General features: G+C 37.2%; 3 protein-coding genes across 3 annotated transcripts; 1 reads left to right on the forward strand and 2 right to left on the reverse strand.

The window, feature by feature from the left end:
• On the forward strand, positions 1-5,385 carry rab8b (RAB8B, member RAS oncogene family). Its single transcript, XM_019106900.2, has 8 exons — positions 1-281; positions 1,667-1,727; positions 2,064-2,124; positions 2,226-2,303; positions 2,395-2,484; positions 2,625-2,690; positions 2,823-2,873; positions 3,094-5,385. The coding sequence occupies exons 1-8, from the start codon at positions 158-160 to the stop codon at positions 3,184-3,186; spliced, it is 624 nt and encodes a 207-aa protein (XP_018962445.2). The 5' UTR covers positions 1-157; the 3' UTR covers positions 3,187-5,385.
• LOC109092673 (transient receptor potential cation channel subfamily M member 1-like) lies at positions 5,031-22,893 on the reverse strand. The gene is made up of 27 exons (XM_042760005.1): positions 22,067-22,893; positions 18,896-18,972; positions 18,524-18,722; positions 18,171-18,384; positions 17,887-18,011; positions 17,581-17,752; positions 17,061-17,235; positions 16,691-16,814; positions 15,318-15,390; positions 15,004-15,104; positions 14,688-14,858; positions 14,382-14,516; positions 13,957-14,007; positions 13,549-13,689; positions 13,087-13,116; positions 12,702-12,994; positions 11,496-11,724; positions 11,275-11,406; positions 10,569-10,706; positions 10,320-10,448; positions 9,978-10,229; positions 9,686-9,878; positions 8,724-8,744; positions 8,478-8,622; positions 8,136-8,338; positions 7,917-8,049; positions 5,031-6,981 (listed from the first exon to the last, which is right to left on the reverse strand). Exons 1-27 carry the CDS (start codon positions 22,154-22,156, stop codon positions 5,772-5,774), a joined length of 4,956 nt encoding a protein of 1,651 aa, XP_042615939.1. The 5' UTR covers positions 22,157-22,893; the 3' UTR covers positions 5,031-5,771.
• A 133-nt stretch (positions 22,894-23,026) lies between these two features.
• LOC109088850 (transcription initiation factor IIA subunit 2) lies at positions 23,027-24,630 on the reverse strand. The gene is made up of 4 exons (XM_019102976.2): positions 24,408-24,630; positions 23,728-23,832; positions 23,454-23,580; positions 23,027-23,355 (listed from the first exon to the last, which is right to left on the reverse strand). The coding sequence occupies exons 1-4, from the start codon at positions 24,477-24,479 to the stop codon at positions 23,330-23,332; spliced, it is 330 nt and encodes a 109-aa protein (XP_018958521.1). The 5' UTR covers positions 24,480-24,630; the 3' UTR covers positions 23,027-23,329.
• Positions 24,631-26,496: the final 1,866 nt, after the last annotated feature.

Consider the following 26,496-nt stretch of genomic DNA (forward strand, 5'->3'; position numbering starts at 1 on the left):
CGGTGACGTCACGGCGGACACGCCCAGCCTCTTCCTCGCTTCTGTGATCGGAAAAGTCGGAAACACAAGTTCAGCCGCATCTTTTATGTACCGTTAGACGAAAACGCACTCTGCTACCGAGCCAAAGCGAGGTAGCCAGACAGGAGAAACAGAAAACATGGCGAAAACGTACGACTATCTGTTCAAACTGCTGCTCATCGGAGACAGCGGGGTGGGCAAGACGTGTCTGCTGTTTCGATTCAGTGAGGACGCGTTCAACACCACCTTCATCTCCACTATAGGTCAGTTAAGCTCAACTCTGTGACTTCTGTGTGCACATTACAGGAATGCTTACTATGTAGTCCTGCGGGAGGAGAAATAAGCTGTTATAGAGATTCATGAAGGTTTACCTACATGTGACTCTCTGTTGAGGTGACAGGAAGAGGCCGTGGAAGTGACAGCCCGTTCACTCCGCTATTCATGCGTTTTATTAGCGTTTAAAATGACAAGCGTGTAAAATGACCGATTTTGTCAGCCTCACTTGGAACGTACTTTTCTCTGTAATGTCAATAAGACGTGACAGCAGGCTGTGTTTGTAGAGCTAGCATGATCGCGATCTGATTAGCTGCGCGCTAGCGGTGTGGGCTGTACTGCACTTTCGTTTCTGTGGTCAAAGACACGTTTAGATTCACGTTTCACCACTAAACAAGAGTTCAAGAGGGCCAGGGTGAGCAGTTTACTTGGGTAAGATTAAAAAGCGTGTTTGGGTGCTGTCACAAGTGACTTGACTCATCTACATCTGACTGCTTACAACATAGAGATGTTACATTAGTGTTGTTACATCAGTTCTTACTTTATTAAAGTCGGCGTGAAATTCAAATGTATTTTATGCTAACTTAATATCTTCTAAATTAATGTTATACATCCTATTTACAGACCTAGTGTTATTCCAGAATATGAAACCAAAATCAGAATGTACAAATGCATAGATTTCACAAGAAATTGTAAAAACATACAAGGACGATGTCACTTGGCTAGTTTTTGACCACGTTTCTTCTTGTGATATTTTTGACACAACTTTAGGTAGGCCTGTCTCTACTGTGGTCCAACATGTCATTTCCTGTGCAAAACCCGTGAAAAGAGTTCCTTGACCTTTTGTCAGTGTTATGCCACAGACTTCCCCTATTGCCATGAAAATTACTGCTGTGTCACTTCCCGTCCCATGTCCCGTCGTCCGAGCTTTCACTGGTGACAGGATTGAATGCCTCAATACACACTGCCAAGCGGTGGCATGCACAGCCGGCCCTTTTGGTCCCCAATTTCTACCCCGGACCGTCACGCCACTTCTCCCCTGCCCCTCCGGAGATCTGTGCACGCCACTGCTGCCAAGTTTTCTCATTATTGACATAATCAGGGACCATGTTCTGTTGCCACTGAATGCAACAGGTTTTTATACGCATGTGCTAAGCGTTTTGCACCACTGCAGCTATATGTTACACCGTGCTGACCTTTCTACACATTCCATCTCCATGGTTACACCATGAAATCGTGTTAACGTGTCAGTCCCCTTTCCAGCGGAAAGATTTCTGATGTGTTCTGAGATGAGTCAGTTTCACATTGCGTCATGATAGGACTGTTTTCAGATGAAGTGTTTCACATCACTTGTTTCTAAACATTATTATTGCAGGAATTGACTTTAAAATCAGAACAATTGAGCTGGATGGGAAGAAGATCAAGCTTCAGATCTGGTGAGAGTATAAGTCTGCGTTATACTGTATAAAGCAGAGATGAACAAACCAGAGAAAAGATTTGCCCACTGCGTCCTATCACAATATGCAATTGAAGCATATTTTCATTTCAATTTATGATATCACTTTTGCATTTAAATATGTACAATATTATTGAATTTGAATTGAAACTTTTAATATGATATTGTTGGATATTATTGGACACTTACATTAGGCCCACAGCCCTCAATCAAGTTTGATTTTTGGGCCTTTTGTAGTAAAAAGTTGGAGCATGTCTGGTATCAATTATTATCGTGAACAAACAATATTTAAAGTGTGTTTTAAATTTGTCATGAAGGATACAGCCGGACAGGAGAGGTTCAGAACCATCACCACTGCTTATTATAGAGGAGCAATGGTAGGACATAATGTTTTATTCTTTTGAGTAAATAATGCTAGATATGCTTTCTTTACATACAGCAGGCTACCATATGTGTTTCTTTTCTGCTGTTTTCGCAGGGAATTATGCTGGTGTATGATATCACAAATGAGAAATCATTTGAGAACATCAAGAACTGGATCAGGAACATTGAGGAGGTGAGAAGTAGGCCTAATGCTGGAGAAAATAAGCATTATGTTTTAATTTCATTTAAAGTGAGATTAATTTTCCCTCTGTCTGTTTTATCAGCATGCATCATCAGATGTGGAACGGATGATATTGGGGAACAAATGTGACATGAATGATAAGAGACAAGTTTCAAAGGAAAGAGGGGAAAAGGTATGTATCATTGAAATTCATTTTTAAATGGCTGAATATCTATTTTATTAAACAGGTCTTGGTCCAGAAACAGAACGAGCTAGTATGTAAAAATGCTGATGTGTTTATTTAAACATTTCCCTTTTTTTTTTCTTCTACAGCTAGCTATTGATTATGGAATCAAGTTCTTGGAAACCAGTGCAAAATCTAGCACAAATGTGGAAGAGGTGAGGGAAATGTAATTTTTTTGGAAAGTATTAATCATATAATGTTGAACCATTTAAATGAATTTTACTGAGCAAGATTTGCATTTCTTTATTAATCTAATCTAGTGTCATGTCTGTTTTCTTCAATGCTAGGCCTTTGTCACTCTTGCTAGAGACATCATGACCAGATTAAACAGAAAAATGGTGAGAATGTTCATGTTATGATCATGTAGAAAATGTTTATAATCTTATCCAAGAATATTGTTAGGCTTAGAACTACTCACTTACTCAAACATATGATTGAAATGTCTTTATTGTGGGATACTAACAGTCAAGTTATTAAAAAAAAAAAAAGTTTAAATGTGGCTTTATGTGTAACACTAATGCTAAATGGTTTCTTGTTTGCTTGCATCTTTGTGTTTAGAATGAGAATAACCCTTCAGGAGGAGGAGGAGCAGTGAAAATCACAGAGAGTCGATCCAAGAAGCCAAGCTTCTTCCGTTGCACTCTGCTCTAACCCGGCAACTTCTGCAGCCTCAGTGTGAATGATTTCATTTCTCTATGTGTGTTTGAGCTCAGCGCGTGTGTGATTGTGTGAGGTTTACAGTACCTCTGGTTTGTTAGCTGTTAGCTGCTGCTGAGAGCTCTGGACTTTAGCCTGCCTCATCTATATGAATTGAAGGCCTGAAGATAGCGTGCTAGATAAAAGACACTTGAGATGTTCCCAAAACATTCCTTTTGAACTAAAATATCCTACAATCTACCCATTAACCACCTGGATCAATCCCAATTCAGCGTAGCCTAATTTGAATTTTGAGAACCTTTTGTGTTCCTCAAAGTAATTAATTACATATAGTCAGTTTATAGGTACGTTGATTTTAAAGGGTTTGTTAAAGCACCATTTAATGAAGGAAAATATATGAAGAGATTACAATATATCAAACTCCTGCTATTATGCAGTTTTTGGCAATAAAGATTGTGGACCTAAAGTAGCGATTGAAGAACCTGATGGTTTGACAATTAAATATTGGTCAAACCGAAGGACATGCAATATATATATATATATATTTTCTGTTATTGTTAAATGTTATGTTTTGTTATATTTAAAGTCACCATTTTATATGTACTTAATTTTGTTTTTAGTTACTGTTCCAAAGCCGCAATAAACTGTGGAATAGACAGCAATGTTCACAAGTCTTAGTCTTCCCCCTTTCCCTGACTTTACCATATTAATCTTAATTTTAACAGAGACCAAAGTAAAAAGATATCGAAACTGTGATGGATACTTTCTTTTTTGGTTGTAATCTCTCATATATTATATATTGAGCTTGAAAAAGAAAGACAAGAATAAAGAGAGAGGGCTAGGAACCGTTTCCTATTGCTTGTTGAAGCAGCAGCCAGCTAGGCCCTGTATATTAGTATATACAGTATTAGATTTACTAATGGTATTATATTTTTATACTCTATTGACATAAGTATATTTTACTCACCACTGCATATGAAGCACCTAAAGCATGTTAACCTGTGCTTATTTGAGATTGATTTATTTGTTAATACTTATTACATTTAAATGTCAGTATTCTGTACGTTGTTTTTTTTTTTTTTCCCTCTTTTATAAGGCTCTTATGAGTGTGAAGTTGTGTAGTGTTTACAGCACCACTGCAACAGTATTTTCTTTTAAGTCGTGCACTGTTATCTGTGTGTGTGGGTCTCTCGTAGAACCTCCTCACTTCATAAACCACTTAAAGTCCTGCTTGTGATGTTAGCCACTTTTAAAAAAAGAGTGCAAGATTGTAATAGCTTGAATGTGTTCAAGTGTCCTCTGAGCTTACTGGGCTATTACCAGGCCCAATTGAATCTGCACTATTTTATAGCTGATTTTGTGGGGGGGAAATACATGGAATTCTGCTGAATGGATTTAAACATGGTCAAATTTGTTAACCAGAGCTGAGAGCACTTAACTCCTGGTGCATGACAAATGTTCCAATTCTGTGTAAATCTGCAGATTTTTCAATTACAGATTCCATGGGCCTGTTATAAATTCAGAACACAAAATTCAAACTGAAATGGAGAATCAACCTAAATTGATTCACCTAAGTTCCACCTAAGAATGAATGAATGATTCTACTTAAGTTTAAGGGTGTAAAATTGTTCGAGTTCTATTGCCATTGTGCATCTGTTTGAAAAAATCCCTGCTCATTTTTGTGAGGCGTGCCATTTCCACTTAAAGTGTCAGTTTACCCAGAAATGAAAATGAGCTAATTCACCCTCAGGTCAGTCCAAACCTGGCTTTCTTTGTTCTGTGGAACATGAAAGGAAATATTTTTGAGATGAGAAAATGTGTGCTTTTTTTCCATACGATGGAAGGTCAATAATTTGGTTACCAGCAGTCTTGTAAATATAGTAATTTGTGTTTTGCAAAAAGTCATACTGGTTTGAAATTACATGAGGGTGAGCATGTGATGACAGAATAATCATTTTGGGTGAACTGTCCCTTTAATGGCCCAGTAGTCATGTTTTGAATATGCATGCAGGCACATTTGCATATTTTTCAATGAAACAGTGACAGCACTCCCACATGAGCATAAAGTCTTACTGACCATTCAATGCAAGCTTTAATGTCCTATTTTATAATGTCTTCCTTGATTTTCTTCTATGTAATATTGTCAGAGTTAACTGATTATGTAAAAAAGATTAAAATATCTTTTCTAAGTTATTTACATGTGTCTGATTTATTTTTTTTATGACGCTTTACCATATGAAATAATATACTATAAGGTATTTGGAAAGATGTGATGTTGTTGAATAATAAACAGCATAACTGAAGTTAAATTTCCCTTTATTTGGAAAAAAAATGGGATACTAAATATCTACAGCATTGAGGTAGACCCTGATTTCCCTTTTTGCATACCAGGTTCAATCATTAAAATTATGTACCTCATAAATATAAATAACGTCTGAAAATATGCCTGCTAGCTAAGATGTCAATGCACAAGCATAACTTGGATGTGTTTTCCATATTGGAAAACAATGAAAATCAACTTCTTTAAGCTAGCACTAGTGATTATCTTGCCACGGCAGATAAAATTCCAGCGTGAGCACTCATGTCTGTGTTTCTGTCCTCTCTCTGGAGGGTCTGTAGTCATTGGTGTTGACTTCAAAGACTCCAGCAAGGTCTTTCAGACTACTGGCTGCTTGAGGTTTCTCCAGGAAGTTCCCTATGGCCTTCACCTTTCGTGGGTTAGTGTTCAGACTTTTAGATCTAAGTGAGGGGTACATCCTGTCCTCTGCAACATACAAGTGATCGGAGTCAGTCAGCTCCTCTCGCTTCTCTTTTCCTCCCTCTGTTTTGGCACTTTTGCTATTTGCCACCATCTCATCCTCATCTTTCTTCTCCTCACTTTCCCCTTGTTGCATTTTTGTCCTCTTGCTCTCCTGAGAATCTCCTTCTTCATCTTGGGCCTCTCTCTGTCTTGATTTCTCTAAAGATTTCTTGGGTGAAAGTCCAAATGGGGAAGGATGAACTTTGTCATCGAAGCGTGGAGGCCAGTGACCTAACGTTGCCGATCTGCTTGCTTGATCCTGTAGGCCGTGGGGCTCCGAAGCCCACGTATTCCCAGGACTGTGCAACCTCGACTGTGCCATAGAGACGTACAAAGTACCACTTTGGGATCTGTTCTCGTATGAAAGCGAGTTACTTTGAGCTTCAGTTGGGTACTGCCTCAGGGACTGCGCCCTTTCCAGAGGATGTGAAACTACTATGTCTATTCCAGCTTCTAGCAGACCTAGTGGGTCTTTAGGGTGCTGAGCGGAGTTGAGTTTTGGGGATTGAGAGTTCTGGCCTCTGTCTTGTGACTCGCAAGGTGAGATGAGGATGTCCACACTGGAGCATGTCCTCTGCCGGAGGGGCACCACATTCAGAGTGGGACCATAGGAAGAATCTTGTTGTGGGCTTAGGAGGAGGTCACTGCTGCCAATACTGCTGCGTCTCTCTGCATGGCACTTTCTGTCCCCTGACATCTCCTCACTGCGGTCCTCTGCATCCAGGTGCCAGCGGTACAAACTGTAGCCATCAGCGCTGTTGATGCTACCACGGCGAAGCAGGCCAGATTGGTCCACAGCCATTGAGCTCCCAGATCGAGCGCGGAGAAGCTCACAGCGGTCGATGCCAACCAGCCGCTCCAGTGCATGCATCATGCGGCCGGAGAACTCCTCTAGCTGAGCCAAGCGCAGGTCTATTGTCTGCAGAGAGGCTTTCATTGAGTGCTCTCGTTCATTCACCTCCTCCAGGCGCATGGACATGTTCTCAACCCTGCGACAACAGTTTTTCCAAATGTTTGTTGTTTGTTTTAACCTCAGAGGTTATTCTAAATGTAGGGCTCAACAATAAGGATGGCCCACTGACCCAGAGCCAGTGTGCGTGAGTTTCTAACCAGATGACAGAAATGTTGCATGCTTTTTCAGGTCAGTGATGCATGGCCTCTAATAAACTTTTTATATTCATTGATCCTGTGCGTTCATTTTCTATGCCTTTTAAACTTAAATGTTTGGTATTCTGTGATGTATTCTACACTGCTAATTTGCCATCAAGACAATGTTATCTAGCTGGCTAACATAGATGTGGATTTGTTGAAAGTCTTGAAAGCATCAGTAAGGACCTGTTCACAAAGAACACATTTTTTTGCATTCTTTTGCAGCATCTCACACATGATGGCATTCTTAAAAGAAGTTCAAATAAAACATTTTTCCATTCTACTGCAGGAGTTTTTCAACTCAAGATGTGTTTTTTTAAAAGGTAGTCACACTACAATTTTCATTACACTGACTTCCATTCTAGCACATGCGAATGCAGAAAACAGGAAATGCAAGCTTGTGTAAATTTAGCTGCGTTCCAATTTTCAAATTTGGTTAATTCTAACATGTGAATTTATATCATGTCAAGACGTGTGATCAATAAAAGACTGCTGTGTTCTACAAATATGCATAACTAGAGTGGAGTGGATTCCATTTTTTATATTTTGAATGTATTATATGTTGAAATAAGTTTAACCCCCCGACAGAGTCTGATGTCATATTATGACCACTGCAGTGTCTTTAGAAATTTTGCATGACTTTGCTTCAACGCTGCATTTTTAGATCCTTTAAAAGACAGCAGATGTGAGTTCAACGGAAATCAATATTTACTATCCTTATTGTTGAGCCATGAGATGACATTTGTAGGTGCAGTTGCTGTTTTTCATCCATTACCTCTGGGAAGTAATTCGGATTCGCTCATCATTGGAAGACTGCGCCTCGTCCTCCTTCTCTCTGAAGTACTCCTCCACACACTGTTCCTCAAACTCATACAGATTTTTCAGTTCCTCTGGACTCAGAGTCAACTCTGAAAAAATTAAAAATATGTTTTAAAATCGGTTGCTATAACATTGACGTATTGAAGCAGTAAAAATGAGTAGCAGGAATAATAACTCAGTCCGCGGTCTCTCTCATCCAGCTCCCCTTCCTGTTTCTTCCTGCAGCGACAGCACAGCCGCTTCAACACAATATATATGTGGCTGAAGATGATAAGGGGCGGAGGAAGCACCGGTCTGTCATGAAAAGTCATGATGAGCTGGTAGCGTTGAAACTTCCAAACTTGGTTGGAGATAGATTTCACTTCAAAGAATGTGTTACTGTGAAAGAAATGAGTTCTCTCAGTGTTATACTGCTGATAATGAATCTATGAGAATATAATAAAGTGTGCTACAGTACTATGGCTCATCATTGCTTTACTTTACAGGGCTTACATTTTGTGTTTACTCTTTGACTCACTTGAATACAGCAATGAGCAGGTTGACCAGTAGAATGTTGGCTACCAGTAAGTAACAGGCCATGATGGCAGGTGTGAGCCAGGCCCCTGGTATGCATGGTGGGAGCTTCTTGCCATCTTCATCATATATGTTTTCACCACAGGGTGCTGCCATATATAACAGAGGTTATGATGCAACCATAATGTGACTCTACAGGGTTTGATAATTCCAATTAATTGTGGGTATAGCAGAAAAATGTTACACTCACGATTAATCTCCATTGCATAGACTAAGAGTATGTAAAAAGAAAGAGAAAGGCACAGATAAAGGTTATGGAGAACTAAACAAATATTTGTAATTTCACAATTAGCCAGCCATCTAAACAGTGCATTATTAAAGGAAGTTAAATATTTTAAGATTTTTGTCCACTTTTTACGTGAAGAAAGGAAAGATACAATTCAAAATTCTGGGTTTTTTATTTTATTAGATTTTTTTTTTTTTTAAGAAATTAGTACTGTTCAGTAAGGATGCATTAAAATGATCAAAAGTGACAATAAAGATAAATATAGTTTACAATATTTTTCTATTAAAAAATATTTTAAACTGTAATAATATTAATCAAATAAAAGCAGCCTTGGTGAGAATAAGAGTCTTTTTTCAAAAACATGACCCTAGACTTTTGAACAGGATGACATTTGCACAATAAATTGTGCATTCTTTCATAACAGCACTTTTTACACATTTCTGTACACCTACCACCATGTATTTTTATATATTCTGTATTATCATTAAAACAGTATTTTTATTTATTTATTTTTATGTATTTCATTTTAAAAGTAAAATAGTACCTAATTTGTTTTTGATTATTTTTTACATTAACATTTATTCATTTAGCAGCTTACAAATGAGACAGTTGCGCTATGACACCAAAAATACCAGAACAGTACAAAGCTAGAGCAGAAGTGTAAAAGTGAAAGGAAAAAAATGGCAACAATCAACAGCTAGAAGACATAAATGCCTAAAACTCACAAGCAAGGGCAGGTAAAGACCAGCACTGTCACACACTCAGTCCATCACAGATGATTCAGTAGAGGGCGAATGCCATGGCAGTGTGAATGGTCACATGATCAGGAGATGAGACAACTCTTTCTGTATAGTTCACAGATACAGAGAGGGTGGAATGGAGATGAGACACATCATTCACACATGAATCAGGAAACAGAATCTTACTATGAATTCTAGTCTTACGGTCTATCGAGTCAGCGAACACTTCTCCATAGATCATCCAGTAGGGCATGTAGAAGATATTCCTCGCCAGACGCCAAGTCGGCTCCTCGTCCGGGTGCAGGATGGCCTGACGTGACACGCCGAAACTCATGAGAACCACCAGCATGATCACCACAAAGTACAGCATGTCAATCATCTGCGCACACACACACACACACACACACACACATATAAATAAATATCATTATTGTTTGGAAAAGAGAATACTATTTTTTTTTTGTTAGTTAGTTCTCACCATTTTACCAATCATCATGACATACGGTCCCAAATACTTGTTAACTCCAAAGATGTCGAGGACACGAATGTACCAGAAGATGATGTCTACACAGTAAATTACACGTCCATAGCCCATGTAAGGCTCATTCTGCAACCTCAGTAACAGTCCCATGAGAAACATGGTGATGGCAGCCAGATCAGTGATGTTCCAGTACTCCTCAAGCCATACGTTTATCTTCTGTTTCAGCTTTCCTGGCTCTGACATCAGGATCTACACAAAAGCACATGTGTCCAATGAAGAAAAAATCAACAACACATAAATAGAACAATATAGCAACACATTTTTGTTTGTGTTATTCACCTGTCGCACTTTCTCTAGTCCAAGAGTGATGATGTAGGAGATGACAATCCATTCCTGCAGTGATGGCCATCTCTCCATTTTCACCAGGATGATGTAATTATACAACAGCAGGTACACCAGGTAGGCAGTCTGAGTAGATAATCATTATGTTTTTGCAGTTTATGATTAAAAAAATGTGTGCTATAACATCATTTAGATTTTTTTTATAGTGTGTTTTGACTTCGATGTGTTTTTTTAAGTATCACATACCGTATTGAACCAGAACTTAGTAAATGGAGCATTATAGAAATAGTAAATCTTCTTCCCAATAGGCACTCGTTTCTGTTTCTCTTTACCATCTTCCTCATCACCTTTCTTAGAGGCTCCATCCATGCTCATGGTGCCATCCTGAAAATAATTACCCACCCTGAGAGTTTTACTCACTTTCACCTCATAAAGAATCATGAAAAAGTTAAGAAGCCACTGTAGAACATATGTATTCTACCATTCAAAAGTTTGGGGTTGGTACTTTTTTACTGTTGTTGAAAGAAGTCTTTTGCTCACCAAGGGTGCATTTATTTAATCAAAAATACAGAAAAACAGTAATATTGTGGAAAATTATTACAATAAACAAAATTTCCATTGTAATATATTTAAAAATGTAATTTATTCCTGTGATATTAAAGCTGAATTTTCAAAGGCCATTACTCCAGTATCACATGATCCTTCAGAAATCATTCTAATATGTGACTTGGTGCTTAAACATTTCTGTGTTGAAAAACGTCTTGCTGCTTTATATTTTAATGTAGTCTGTGATAATTCTTTGATGAATATAAAGTTAAAGTATGAATAGCATGAATTTGAATGAGATGTATTTAGATCAGTTTAATGTATCCTTGTTAAATAAAAGTATTAATTTTTTTTTTTTAAACCACAATGACCTCAAACTTTTAAATGGTAGTGTACATATTTTTACCTTGCCCGATTTGTTTTCATCCTCTTTGTCTTTGAGCTGTTCTTTGTCTTTGGAGTTTTGGTAAGATAGATCATCTCCAGTTCGGAAGTCTAAGAGAAGAATGGCTGGAGGAAAGATGATTCCAAGAATTACCTGGGAATAAAAATTAAATGATAAAAATGTAAATATGTAATATTTAGAGTCAGAGACTTAATTAATGTAGTTTATTTTGTATTGCAGACCTTGAGTCCATTGCTCTTGCCCACCCGCAGGCAGCCCATCCACATGTCGGTGAGCAGCATCTGGCTGCAGGTGTGGGCTATAAAGTCTCTGTGTTTGGCAGCTACAGCCAGTTTCAGACAGGTGGAGTTACTCCAGTTCTTCAACTCGTACGTCAACAGCTTCATGGCTACCTGTTCATCATGCTTGTACGACTGATCTAGCAGCTCATACGCTAACTGACCAAATTCCCTGAGTGTGAGAGGGAGGAGAGAGAGGCTTTATGAGAGGTGACACTGTGACAGCTTGATCTGGAAACAAAAGCTAAATACTATTCTTGTCTAGTCTAGTCTATTCAGTCACATGTAACATAATACTGTTTCGACCTTCCTTAAAAAAAATTATGGTAACACTTTAGAATAAGGTTCCATTAGTTAATGTTAGTTAACTACTTTAGTTAACATGAACTAAGCAAGAACAAGCTTTAAACAGCATTTATTAATCTTAATGTTAATTTCAACATTTACTAATGCATTATTCAAATAAAACGTTGTGCTTGTTAACATTAGTTAATGCACTGTGAATTAGCATGAACTAACAATGAATAAATGTATTTTCATTAACCAACATCAACAAAGATTAATACAGTAATAAATGTATTGTTCATTGTTTGTTTATGTTAATTAATACATTAACTAACGGAACCTTATTCTAAAGTGTTACCAAAATTATACATAAATTATTACACCACTATTCAAAATTTTGGAGTCAGTAAGATTTTCGAAACAAGAAATTAATACTTTTATAAAGCAAGGATACATTAATTGACCAAGGGTGACAGTAAACATGTTACAAAAGATGTCTGTTTTAAATAAATTACTTTTGAACTTTCTATTCATCAAAAAAAAAAAAAAAAAAAAAAATCAGAAGAAAAAAATACAAATAAAATCATGGTTTCCACAAAGATTTTTAACAGCACAAAGGTTCACATCAGCATATTAGCATGATTTCAGAAGGATAATGTGACAATGAAGACTGTAGTTATGGCTGCTGAAGATACTGCTTTGCTATGAAGGGAATTAATTACATTTTAAAAAATATATAAGAAAAAAAGACAAGTTTAGTAATATTCAAATAAATGCAGCACTGGTGAGCATATGAAAGTTTAAAATAATCTTAATCTAACTATACTATACTGTACTGTAATGTAATATAATATAATTGCTCACTTTGAATTATTGTCCAGATCCTGCGAGATGTCGTCCACTAGTTCACTCCGTGAAGATTCGTGTGCCATGGCTTTATAGAGTTTACATGCCACCAGAGCTTTGGCCATGGCCTCTTCTCCCCTCTGCCAGAGAAACAGCGCCATCTTTTGGCGCTTCATGAGAACAGCCCACACCATCAGCTCATGGAAGGGGTACTGGAATCGACTGACCTCTGGGTCATCAACGTCAATATCAATTTCTTCCTCTTTCTTCTTCTTCATCTTCTTTTTGCCTTTAGGTCTTTGGTCATCGTCCTGTCAAATACAAAACGGAGCGAGTCTCTGTAAATACTACAAGTGTTAGCTACCAGTCAAATTTCTGTTGTGTGGTTTTTTGACTGGATTACCTCCATACCCAGAAGTTTCAAAGCTTTGGGCTAAAAGAGAACAGAAAGAATCAGATGTGTTTGAACATATTTGATTATTTAGATACATTGGTATATAATTAGTTAATTGTTTTTTTTTCCTTCTTAATTTCCCAAAAGTGTGAAAGCTGAGAAACAAGTTGCTATTAATAATTATCTATATTTTTGCTAGACCATAGACTAAGCAAGGACAACTAATCGGCCCATTAATTGACATGTCAGTTATTTTAGTTTTACATTTTTCTGTAAAATATTTCATATTTCTGCTCTAAATATTGGAGTTTTTCGGCCACTGGAAAAATCTTAGTTGGCAACTATAATATTATTATTAAGCTAAGCTGTTATGTTAGATATAATGTGTTTGCAGGGGGAAAAAAATACTTTTTCATTTATTTTCATTTATGCATGAATATGTAAGGGTGTAAGAGGTTGGTGACAACTCACTCTTTTCAGTCCATAGAGGTTATTATAGAGTGTGCGGAAACTTTTCCTAGTGTAGTGACACCGATACGCTCCTCCCATGAGATACTCCAGAACCAGCCCAATGTCAATCAGAGTGATCTGGTAATCTGGAGGTAGGTTTCCCTGGAAACAATAATGTCATAACACCATAAAGCAACTTGTTCTTTTACTGCTGAAACTACTGAAACTAGAGTGAAATAAAACTATTTATGCAATGCTCTTGCAATCTAACACACATAATTCCTAACACTCACTTGCATTCACACATTGTAAAGAAGATTAAAATCTTATTCTTTAGAACAATAGGCCATTAAATAACAGAAAAATGCAGTGCATGTTGTAACTCATGATAATCTTAAAGATAAGAAAGACCTTAATAATGGACTTTACCTTTTTTACATCTCTGACCACAAAATGCAGTGTGTTGGTCGGGCCTAATTTCTGAAAAGAAAAAAAAGAAGAAGTAATAAAACCATATAAACAAAAAAAAAATTAAATAAAAAAATTATAAAACCCATATACACCCATTAGTCTTCTTCTGTAAAACACAGATGTGTTTGGGCTAAGTGCTTTCTCCCCAACAACAGATTACATAATATGATAAGATAATCCTGAACACACACAACATTTTCAAACCATATTGCATGGAAAGAGAGGAGGGGACAGCAGTGAAAGCTCTATTAACTGGACATGTGGGTCTCATTCATAATTGGTTTTATCATTAAAACATGAAATGCTAAAACAGAAAGCACAGTAAAACACAGCGGCTACATGACCCTCTAAAATTCAACAATATTATGTGATTGTCTGCCAACTGTGTTATAGAGCTCTTCCAGTCGCGGGATCGTCAGGAAATGGTGGATGTTGACACCATTTTCAATAAGGAGCTTCACAAAATCCACTCTGTCAAGCACGAGTGCGTCCATCATGGCCTGCTCCAGAGAATTAACCTATTTTACACATCAACACACACAGACACACATGAAATTGAATTGACCAGCAAGAACATACACACACATATAAACAGAATTGCTTGAAAATATATAAACCTCCAGCAGTGTACTCAGCGGTGAGTAAAGCAAATGCTCACTAACACAACATTACTAAAGAATAACTCTTACCCAGTTAAGCAGTTCTAGTTTTCTAGGGTCTGTCTCCTCAGGCTCAGGTTTAGATTTGGCACCTTTGCCCTTCTTGGCCCTAGCAGGTTTACCCTTGCTGGCATGGGTGCTGATGGGGCTCTTTGGTTTATCCTGCTGGGTTGTAGATGAGGTGGGCAGGGACCCAGCAGACTGATGATATAGATATGTAAATATGTATTTAATAACATTATTTTTACTTTCTTATTATTTAACTTTCTATCAGGGATTACCGAGTCTATAAAGGCAATCTGTGTACTATGTTCCCATTAACCCAGCTGTGCGTGGTATCACCTACAGGCCAGTGTTGTCCATGGACGAAGATCTGACTGTGAGCAATATCCACACGGTTCCAGGCCAAAGCCAGACTCAGCTGGTCTTGAGCTGAAGCATTTGTGCCTGATAAACCCAAAGAAACAAAATATTCCATTAATGTCAAAACCAAATGTTGAAGATTGTAAATGGAATGATAGATAAAATACATCTTATAATAAATATTAATATGAATAATATTAATATTCTGATACAAACAAAGTACTTTTCATGGGTGTTACATTTCAATATTAAGAATGTGTCCTAAACTGTGTGACCGTGGTCTGAACAAGAGTTCACCTTTCAGCAGAGCGGTTAAGATGGCCATCTCAATATCCTGTTGACCCTCTGAGGCTGTGCGGAAAACTGTGATCTGTGACAGCACAAAAGGTAAGAACTGTGTGGAATGCCTGTAATAATATAGTATACTATATGTAGTATGAAAATTATGAATTATAAACATAAACTACTGTTCAAAAGTCTGGGGACAGTACATTCTTTCTTTTGAAAGAAGTCTATTATGTTGACCAAGGCTGCATTTATTTGATCAAAAATACAGTAAAAGCAGGAAAATTGTGAAATATTATTACATTTAATATTTTTTAAAGGGTCATTTATTCCTGTGATGGCAAAGCTGCATTACAAGCAGTCCACTACTTCAGTCACATGATCCCTCAGAAATCATAATATTCTCATTTCTTATTACTATCAGTATTGAAAACAGTTCTGCTGCTTAATTTTATTTTATTTTTATTTCTTTGTGGAAACTGTGATAAATGTTTTTCAGAATTCTTTGATAAATAGAAAGTTTATAAGAACAGCGTTTGAAAATTTGAAAGAGAAATCTTTTACTGCACTTTTGATCATTTTAATGCATTTTTGCATTTTAAATAATCTTACTGACACCAAACCACTGAACAGTAGTGTAACTCTGTGAAGGACAAGCACGAATAGACACAATACTTAATGATAAATAAAATATGAAATAAACAATTATAGTATTTGTTTATTCATTTTTCCACAACTGTTTTTTATTCTCATGGTTGGACAGAAATTTATTATGTATTTGGTCTGTATGTGTATGTTGAAAGAAAAGAAATGATTAGACAGACAAAATGTGAGCAGCAGAGAGATCATAATGATTTGATCACGAGAGGGGGTAATGAGTACTAAGGCACTGTGTTTAAAACATGCATTTATATATAACATATTCACAGCAACAGTGATGCTTTTTTCTAGACACGTGTTTCCCATTACTAAAGCATTTATTCTTCACATGGTTTTGAGGAACTTGTCACAGCGTCCCTGGGTTTTGGAAATCATTTTACCTCATGTCTATATTTTCATGAAGGACAAAAGCACTCAATGAGATGACATGGAAAAGCAATGGAATATTGTGAGCTAGATGTTTTGAAATTAAGACACAGGAAAAAATAGCAAAAAATAAAGAAAATAATAAGAACAACATATGATATGAAAAAGGCAAATGAGGCCAAATGAATAACAATTTATGTTTATTATCATATCTGTGAAATATAACACGATATAAAACAGAATGTTTCTCATAAATATACAGTATATGTTATATTATGGCAAAAAATCTTGAAAAAAAAAAAGAGTGAGAGGTTGTTTTCAGTCTGTTTTCTTGCCACCCCAACCTATGTTTAACTCACCAGCTCTCTTTTCTTCATGCACTCCATCACCATGAGATAAATCTGCTGTGCCTGATTCCGGTTGTAGCTGAATGTCTTCTGTATGGTTACTAGAAGTTGGTCTCTAATGCTGTCATTAACCAGCCTGCACCAGAACAATGTAATGGAGACCAAGAGAAAGAGTTTTTAGAAACAGTAAGACCGATGATTCAGTGTAAAGTGACCTTTCACGTCACAATTATGTTCTTTTTTTCAACAGCACAATAACATATCAGTAAATCAAAAAAATTATCCTGCCATGTAGTGAATATGCCTCATAAAAAAGCATTTGCAGAACTACAACTTTAAAATTCATTAATAATCATTGAATCATTATCAATGTTTTCCTCACCCATCCTCCTCAGAGTACTTGTGAGCGAATGAAATGATATCTGATGCTCGTCCGCTGCCGTCGCACACTACCACAGGTACAGGAGGGTCCTCACGCAGACTCTCCAACACAATGGAGATTACATTTGGCCCTCCTTCAAGAATCAGACACACCAAAGGGACCCCCTGACCCAGACCTGTACAGACACACACATTAAACACACTCATGTACAAAAATGCAAAAAATAAGCAGCGATTAGACATGAAAAGATGCTTTTGAGCATGATAAAGATTGTGGTTCTGACTGCAGTATATGATGACATCTGGACCTCCCTTTGCTGTCCCAGCCTCATCAGGAATCCAGGCATAGGATGACAAAGGGAAACCCAGGAGGTCACAGATTAGGTTTTCCATCTCTAGACCAACAATCGTGGACTCCAACAGTGTTTCATCTCCTTTTGACTTGATGGATTCATTAAAATAGTTGAACTTCCTTCAAAAAGCTGTCTTGGCTACTAAAGGTTCTCTAAAAGTTGACTTACGTGTGTTGATCTTCTGCAGAGAGATGTGTTTCTCCAGCTGCCTGCGCAGTCGGACCTCCGCGCCATACTTTCCGTGAGTGCCGTTGTCAGCCAGAATGAAGTGGGAATGGCTGCTGTTAAGCACAGAAAGTTTGCTGAGAGGGTTGGACATGGTTTGGTAGGGTCGCGTCACCTGGACAAAGCAAAAACACAGACAGAGTGGTGATACATCACTCAAAAACCTTACAGAAGCCATACCTCAGACATTCACTTATGCTGATTAAAAATGAGTACTTGCGTTCCTGTGCAATGACACAAATGGCTTACTTCTCGTCCGATCAGATCCTCTTTATTTTCCACAATACCCCATGGTGCAATTCCGATGGCGCACACCTTCCCACGGGACTTGGAGGAGTGGTCTTTCAGCGCATCTCCTACATGCCGAATCACTCCTGTGTAATGTGACAAGAGGGAATAAACATTCAATTATTAGTGTGTTAATAATGTGGTGGAGTCATTCGCAGTTTCTTGCTCAATAGGAAAGCAGATGATTCAGTATTTGAAACAGGAACAGATGACCATTTAAGTGATGTCACTTGTCAAACACCCACCTGTACTAACTCCTCCAGTGAAAATCCAGGCCCCAGTGGTAACTGCTGCTTTTATCAGGCCCTTTCCAAACACTTGCTTGAGTTTGGGTTGCAAGTCAAAGTTCTGTAGGCCTCCATGCACAGAGATGAGCAAGGTGGGTAGCTCCAGTTGCCAGTCTTTCAACATCAGATGCAGAAGGTTATCAGGCTTCGTATCATAGGACACACGGATATACTGAGAACAAACAAGGAAGAGATGAGAAAAAATTATATGATCAAATGTTCAGAACAATTTTTAGGCTGACTCCCAAACTGTATAAGCACATTTTTATGGAAGGAAAAACAAATGAATCACACGATTTGCTGAAAAATACCATGGCCTTGTTGACATGACCTCCTCCCTGGAATTCAATGATGCCATATGCGTCAGTGGGTGTGGCTTGCGTGTGCTTAGCAACCGACCATTTCTCTTGTGGAGGCTCAGTCTGCACCCCTTGGCCTTCATCTGTGCTCTTATTGGTGGAACCAGGAAGAATAGCCACATGTTGGTTTACCAGCTGACCGCAACAGCACCTACAACAGAAAAAGCCACCTTTAACCGCCATAGCACACCTCATTAATTTTGTAAAATATTTCTATTTAGATTTTTTTTTCATCCGATATTTGTATTTTATTTCAATTTAAAAAAATGAATTTTAATAGCTTCAGTTTTAGTTTTAGTTAACAATAACAACACTGTTACTCACTTGTTGGGCTCTCTGCTGGGGAATATGTGAATGCACTCCCTTTTTAGAAATGTCCTTTCAACCCATGCCCTCTGAACCTGCAAGACACAATACAGGAGAATTTGGTTCACTCATTCTCAGTCATTTAAAGTAGAATGTCAAAACATTTCCTAAATCTCTTTCGCAATCCATTACTTTATTTTTCCAAAAATAAACAAGCCTTTCTGTTAGCTTATCTGTTTATTTCTGACTAACATTGCAGAAAAGAAACAGTACAATTTGTAAAACAATTGTGATTATATAGGTTACCTATATATATACAGTGCACAAGTATGAGTGTGTGTGTTCGTGGTTTTGACAACAGCTGTTAAGCACTCAGTGTAAATGAAATCACTTTAGGCATATTAAAATTATGAAAACAACTGAACCCTTCTAGGTCAATACACAGCCACATACCTAAACAGTAGAACTTTTCCGCTCACAGTTGTTTATTTTCTATTCATTTATTGGATAAGAATATTAATTGCAGAAATATCCCCAACATTCCATGCTCCAATAGCAAGCCAAACACATCACTAGAAAGAAAAATTCCTATAAGAGCAAGAAATCCTGCAGTGGAGGCAAAAAGAAAAAGAAAAAAAAGAAATGCCTATAATGGATCAAAACCAAGCCTGGGAGGAATACGTTACAGTGCAGAAATACTAACCAAAAGCAGGCTGAACCTTTTTCTTTAAACTAGCTGACAATATACCACCAACAAATATTTGAGGTATATCCCACCATTTACATTATCTCTTGAGCTCAAACTGACTTGCTAGAATGGCACTTACCCTTGAAGATAAAGAGAAAGACAAAAGGCTTCCATAATAGCAGGCTTGACATGAAGTCGTCCTCCAGCCTGCCTTGAACTGCCTGTGGCCTTCCTTTATAGAGCAGAGGTCTGGACCACGTGTGCTGGACCTCAGTCTCAGAGTCCCATGACCACTGCTGAAGATAATCCTGCTGGAACCTCATGACCAGTCCACTGGAACACCACAAACTAAAGCCTACTCTGAGACCAGGGGCTCTCTAATCTGCCTGACTGGTCAACATGCTAATCTCTCCCATTAGCTCCTCCACACCTCTTCTTAATACTGTTTGTTGAGGTAAACTGGGAAAGATAGTTATCATATGAAAGATACAAGTGCCTCAAGTCCGTACTGAAGACCTGTCAGTAATTTAGGATTTATGTTGGAAACAGTAACCGAGATTTAGCGTGTTTCAGAAAGGTGTTCTAGAAAACGGTCTGTTGCTGTAGCAGCACCATATTATTAAGAAGCATTTTACTGATATCAAATAAAGCACAAGCGCTCTCATTCACATGTTTCACTGAAACATAATCTGGCTCTCTCCCAAGTACATATGAGATTTGTGTTTAGACATCTGTCGAAAGCTTTTGACATCTTTGGATTTGGGCATTTTAGAGCTTCATTTCTCCCAAATCCTAAAGGGTTTAGTCATAGAAACACACATGTGGAATTTGCCATGTGGAAGGTGAAGCCACACAATCACACAAACCACTCTCTGAAACTGCACAAACTATAATTTTGGAAATTGTCTTTTAGGCAAAAGACTTTTTTTATGTATATTTATATGATATTAGACAAAAATATGATATACCTCAGATGTATAAAGTAAAAATGAACTACAATATTTTTGGTGGAGAAATTGCTTTATACATTATCTAAATAATGATTATTTCTACACATTATCATTATTTTTGTGTGTTTAATCTACACATACGCATAGCCTCATAGCCAACATTGTGCCTAGACAAAGACTTACTCGAAAATTAAACAAAGAGAAAACCAGAAAAATCTGCTCCTACTGATCCATAATTACAATTTAGTCTCTCAAAGCTCTCAAATTAACACAAGTCTACCCCGTGAGCAGCTACATAAAGGAGCTCTGTGAGAAGCTCAACTCAGATAATCCTCATCTGAGCAAATCAACTCTGTAGGCCAATAGGAAACGAAGACTAATTTTTCCACACTGTTTACAAGAAAGAAAGATAATTTCACATATTCTACAATGCAATAGGATTCAGTTCCAATGGATTTATTAAAAAGGATTTGGGGTCTTGAGAAAATCGATAAGCCATTCCATTTCACAAGGGCTCATTCCTTCAAAACATGTGATTTTGGGTGTTATTATATTCTAACATTTTTAGGTACGATTAAAGGTGCTTTTTTACGAACACTGAATTTAACAAACACTATCACAGAACATGTCCAGCTGGAAATGCTGATTATATAAATTTGTATGAATTTGATAAAGGAAAATGCAGTTTGTACCAAGACAAGGATGTAACATTTTAGTTCAGACAGTTTACAGAGTGGGAAGGTCAAGTGAATTATGACATTGCTGGAATTTTTAATGCAACCTTGAATTTTCATGAACTCTAGAACACCATATTCCATTCCCTTGAAAACACAAGATGATTTGAAATGATTTCAGGTCCATTGTAAGTCCACTAAGTGTGTTTTTGTCCACTTGTGTTTGGACTCGTTCCACAGAACTCTGCATTAATCACATAAGATTGAGACTTAGAGAGAACAGGGGTTTAAGCTACCCGGGCCAGTGCTCTTTACTGGGCCATTATCAAAGATTAGAGGACAATGCTGACAACAGGTTTTGTATGTGTGCATGTGTATGAGTGAACACTTTAAGATCAAGACTGCCACTGGAATCAATGCATTCACCAAATAAGTTCACACACGTACAAAATCAATGCCAGTGTAAACAAGTTAACCAAGAGAGACCCCGGTTTTTGTTAACATTAAACAAACCTGCAACTTAAACTTTTATACTGTTTTTTTTTTTTTTTTGCATTGCAGAAATTAGTTGAATCTTCAAACATGTCCAATCCTAAACAAATTCAAAGTAAAGTGCATACAAAAATTTTCCTTCAGTTAATTAGCCATCACCTTGTGAAGACACAGTCGGTCCGGTGAAAGATGGGAATGATTCTAGGGGCTCACAACCACTTCTAATTTTATTTTCTTTTTTTTAAAGCTACCAGAATTCCTTGCTGGCTCTGCTCCCAAATATAATTCAGTACAGCCATGTTTCTTCATCAACTCAAAACAATCTTATCAAATGCAGCAGGTGGAGATTGGGGGGGGGGATTCAAAGCTTGTTGATGTATCTTACCTTCTGAGAGCCAGAGGATGTGCGTTTAATAGATGCACGCTTAAAAGAACCCTCTTTGCCCTTTTTCCCTGCAAAGCCCCTGTTATCCATCTTTATGAGCTCCTAAAGTCCAGGCATCACCACCCAGCCTTACAGTCTCGGTGACCAGCAGACAAAATGACCAAAAACTGAAAAGTGATGTCCAGCTCCAGCATTGCACAGCGAGATGGAAATAGTATGACGCTGACACAAAGACCCCCTTCCCCGACTGTATGTGTGTATGTAATCAGGCTTAATGGAGTCGCCCTATGAGTGATGCCCTTTAATGCAGGAGATTTAATAAATGGTGATTGGAGGTAAATCTGGGTAAAAGTCAAACAAAAATGGCTCTAATGCTAAATAAAAAAAAAATAAAAAAAACATGCATGGTTAGGCCATGATTTGGGAAGTATTAAGAAACCAAAATGCAGGCTTAGGTAGTACAGTGCAGCATAATCACTCATGTGTCAATGTTCAGTTGATGGGGTCAGCTGACAAAACATTTTTCCCTCATCATTATCAGCTAAAAACTCAAGATTATCAAATGATAAAATAGTTTACATGTTGCTCGAAAAGAAAATGCAGCCCACACCTGTTTGCTCTGCTCCTGCAACTGATATACAATATAATGAATAAAAAGGCATAATTATTCAGATTACATTTCTGATAGCATTTATGCCTGATTTAATGTTTTATGAGCAAACATTACACGGTTTAATTTGATGGTTTTTATACATTTAAGGTTATAGATCAGAGCTAATGAGAGTTAAACTGTTCAAAAACATTTGAAGACATGGCCAGATGGCTAGTGTACATTCAGTGGTGTGTCCAACCAGAGAACAAAAACAGTTTGGCTCATTTCCAGACACAGTTATTTATCCTGTTCATTTGAAGGAAAAAAGGCCACATAAAAGGATAAAAAAAAAAAACTTCACTACAAAATACATTTAAAACAAGTTTATTAGAGAATAAGCTAAATCGTAACAAACTGAAAAGCATTGCCATTTCTATGAAAATTATATATATTTATTTATAACATGAAAAATGTAATGTGACATCCAAGGCCTTATGTGCTCCGTATGTTTGTCAGTCCTCCGCTGAGCAGGTTGATGTATGAAGGCTGGAGAACTGTAATAAATAATATATACACAGTCCCCACCGCTGTGTGCCTCGTCTTCAATTCTTCTCAACCTTCCCATCAACCAGCAACTTCAGTTCACTTCTCTTTCTCTCTCCACCTTGATTTCACTCGGCTGCATTAGACCCAGTGTCTGTAAGAGAAACAGTTCAGTTAGGAGGACTGTATCACAAACACCACAAGTATGAAAGTATACCATACAACATCGGCATTGTGAATCCAATTTCTTACTTTTGCCATCACATGCTACAATTTTTACTTTGTCCACCTTGACCAGATCCGTCACCTCTCGGAACTCAACGTCATTTAAAACAAACGTCCAAACGTTATCACAGAATCTGTACGTGTTCAGAGATCCCTGTGGATAACACAAAGAGCAGTGATTCTCCGTGCATCACAACTACGTCCAGTTCAAGGCAAAGCTAGCTAGTTAGCCAAATAACTTGTATTAGCAGACAAAACAAACTTCTTTTGTAAATGTTATTGTGGAGCGTGTCTGGCTTACCCTAAAATTGACCCTGTTGCGGACCCGGTTGGCCAGTGCTGTGTTGATAGCTTTATCAAACTGTAAAAGGACTTGGAGGGCTAACTGTGGAGTGATCTGTTGAGTCTGTGGAAGGAGGGAAAATAGAGTTGAATGTGTTCTGTTAAGAAAAGAATTCATACATATTTAACACTTTTTTTTATTTTAATTAGGTTTTATGGTTTCTTGAGTGGACTGATTCCTTAAATTAGGGGTAATATCATTAGAAAATCATGTACATACAAAGTCTGCCTGCGTGATTGTTATTATTAACCACAGACAGGGATGACTGAGTTTTATGTCAGTCTGAGGTAACGTGAAAACAAAAAGTATTTCACGTAAACGTTTAAGAAACACTAAAACAGTTCGTTTATCCATCATTGGGAGCCAGTTCATCCATAACGTATTCTTATGAAGAGCAGCTCAATTACAAACACAGCTGGCGTTAGCTAACACTCATTTAACTTTAATAATCCGACACATCACTGATCAAGATCAGAACAAATAATAGAATTTAACACGGTGACTTAATAAACTACTGAAGGTAGATGCCTGGGTGTGCAGTAATCGTTTGTATTCCGTTATCTTTATTTATCCATCACATCATTCTGCGCTGGCTAGCAATCAAGCTAGTTAACTTCACTTTGATTCAACACTCTTACCTGAATAAGTTCATCAAGACTCTCCTGTAGACTGTTCCCGAGTGTCGTGTTTCTGTAGAGTTGATATGCCATAGTGTATTTTCAGTGCGAACGCTGTACGCCGTTCCGTTTAAAATAACCGTTGGGTCTTCGCTGATGCTTTGTGATTTGCCCGCTGGCCGAGCACTTCCTCAAAATCCAAACTTAGACCGATCGCGCTACGGAAACCCGCGAGGGACACAAAGCTTCGCTCATGACGGGAGGAGGATACAAATCATCACACAGGGGTTCGTCCAATTCCTCTTTACAGTTTTTTACAGACGCTAGGACACATTTCTCAATACTTAGGTCACTTTTGCAGAACTCTTCACACAGTGAGCACAACAGAAGTATATGTGGGCTAAACTGAGGATCAATTATCATTGCTTTGGCACAAAATGCATTCAATGACTACATCTCTCAAATTTCATGAATTCTTTTCTCACTCAGACACAACAACTGCCAAAAACTCTTTGTACGTACAGGCCAATTTGCACATGCTTACATACTGTTTCCAAAAACTGTTAAACTGATGTTCAAAACAATAACATAATACAAAACTGAATAAGACAGCAACTTGCTACATTTCTACAGTAATATTTTAATGAAATATATTTTAAATCTTAAAATTAAATGCTATAAAAACAATTGGACAATTGGACCAGCCACAGCTGATTCTCATTGTAGATGAACATCTGCACAGGTGTTACTCTTTCAGTTTCATTACAAAAGGAGACAAATGCTGAATAGTTTTGTATTGTGATGTAAACATGTCTGATTCATTCCAGTAACATATATTGCAGTGAATTATATACAGAGATGTGTCCTTGTGTTACACAAGAAAACACTGTATAATGCTACATGTTGTTAGTGTTTTTTAGGTCATTTGTTTTGTGACAAAGTGTGTTTGTCGGCTGTCAACCTTTACTAGTGTTCTGGAAGAATGAGTTGATTTGACTTGAATAAAGTGTTTTGGTAGTTGTAGTGCATTTTGAATGTGAAATGAACTGCTTTGCCAAGCTGAAAGTTGGTTAGGGGAACTGTGTGAAGAGTTTTGCAAAAGTAACCTAAGTATTGAGAAATGTGTCCTAGCGTCTGTAAAAAACTGTAACATGAAATACGAACATTTATATTCTGAAAAATGTATCTCAATCCTAAAACAATTCATTTTTTTGTTGTTTTTCTTGTTTGCTATAATTGTTTTTTTCATTAGACTTAAACTTTGAGTACAATAAAGAGAGTTTGTGTAACATTATTATCCATCCTCATTCCTTACCACTCTTTATATTCCGTCCATGTTAAGTGAGGGAGAAAATAATGCTTTTGGCACGGAGACCTATGACATTTTCTTAAAGTGCCAGTAGATGGCAGCAGATGAAAAATCCAGCCATTATATTAATTGCATGAATGTCCCGTTTGTTCCTCCGTGAGACGCTGTAAACTGAATTCATTTACATAGATCTTTTTTTATTTTATTTTTATTTATTTATTTTATTTTATTTTTTTTACTTTGGACTGATTTTATAAAGACAAACATATTTCATATTTTCTTTTTTTTAAAGAAGGTCAGATATAAAACTCATGGAAATTTTGAAATCATGTCTTCATACTCTATTTTAGCAAACCTATATTTATTTAGCATAGGATACACAAATTGTTAGGTTCATATACATTTGTCTAAGCAACACAAATGAGTCACATATTTCATTAAAAAATATTTAAAGTGTAATTTTAAAGTGTTAAAACACCTTTGAGATGTGGTGGACGTTATGACTTATGGGAAAGAAATTACATTTATGATTGAATACTCCTGTGATATTCAAAGATACACTAAACAGAGATCATTTAATACTTCTGAGCATTATCTCTGGGCAGTCTAGAATTCATTAAATGAATTCAAATACACTAGAAATTAAACTGGGTATGATGCATTTTAACACTTCAAATGGGCTACAGATAATACTTGATATCTGTGATATCTGCACATTTCAACTTTGTAATTCAAGTTTTAACGTTTTAATAAATCAACTAAATTTTAACTAGTTTATTAACTAAATTCATTGAAGACTTA

This window comes from Cyprinus carpio, chromosome A7 (genome assembly GCF_018340385.1).
Source record: "Cyprinus carpio isolate SPL01 chromosome A7, ASM1834038v1, whole genome shotgun sequence".
In the NCBI taxonomy this organism is placed as follows: Eukaryota; Metazoa; Chordata; class Actinopteri; order Cypriniformes; family Cyprinidae; genus Cyprinus; species Cyprinus carpio.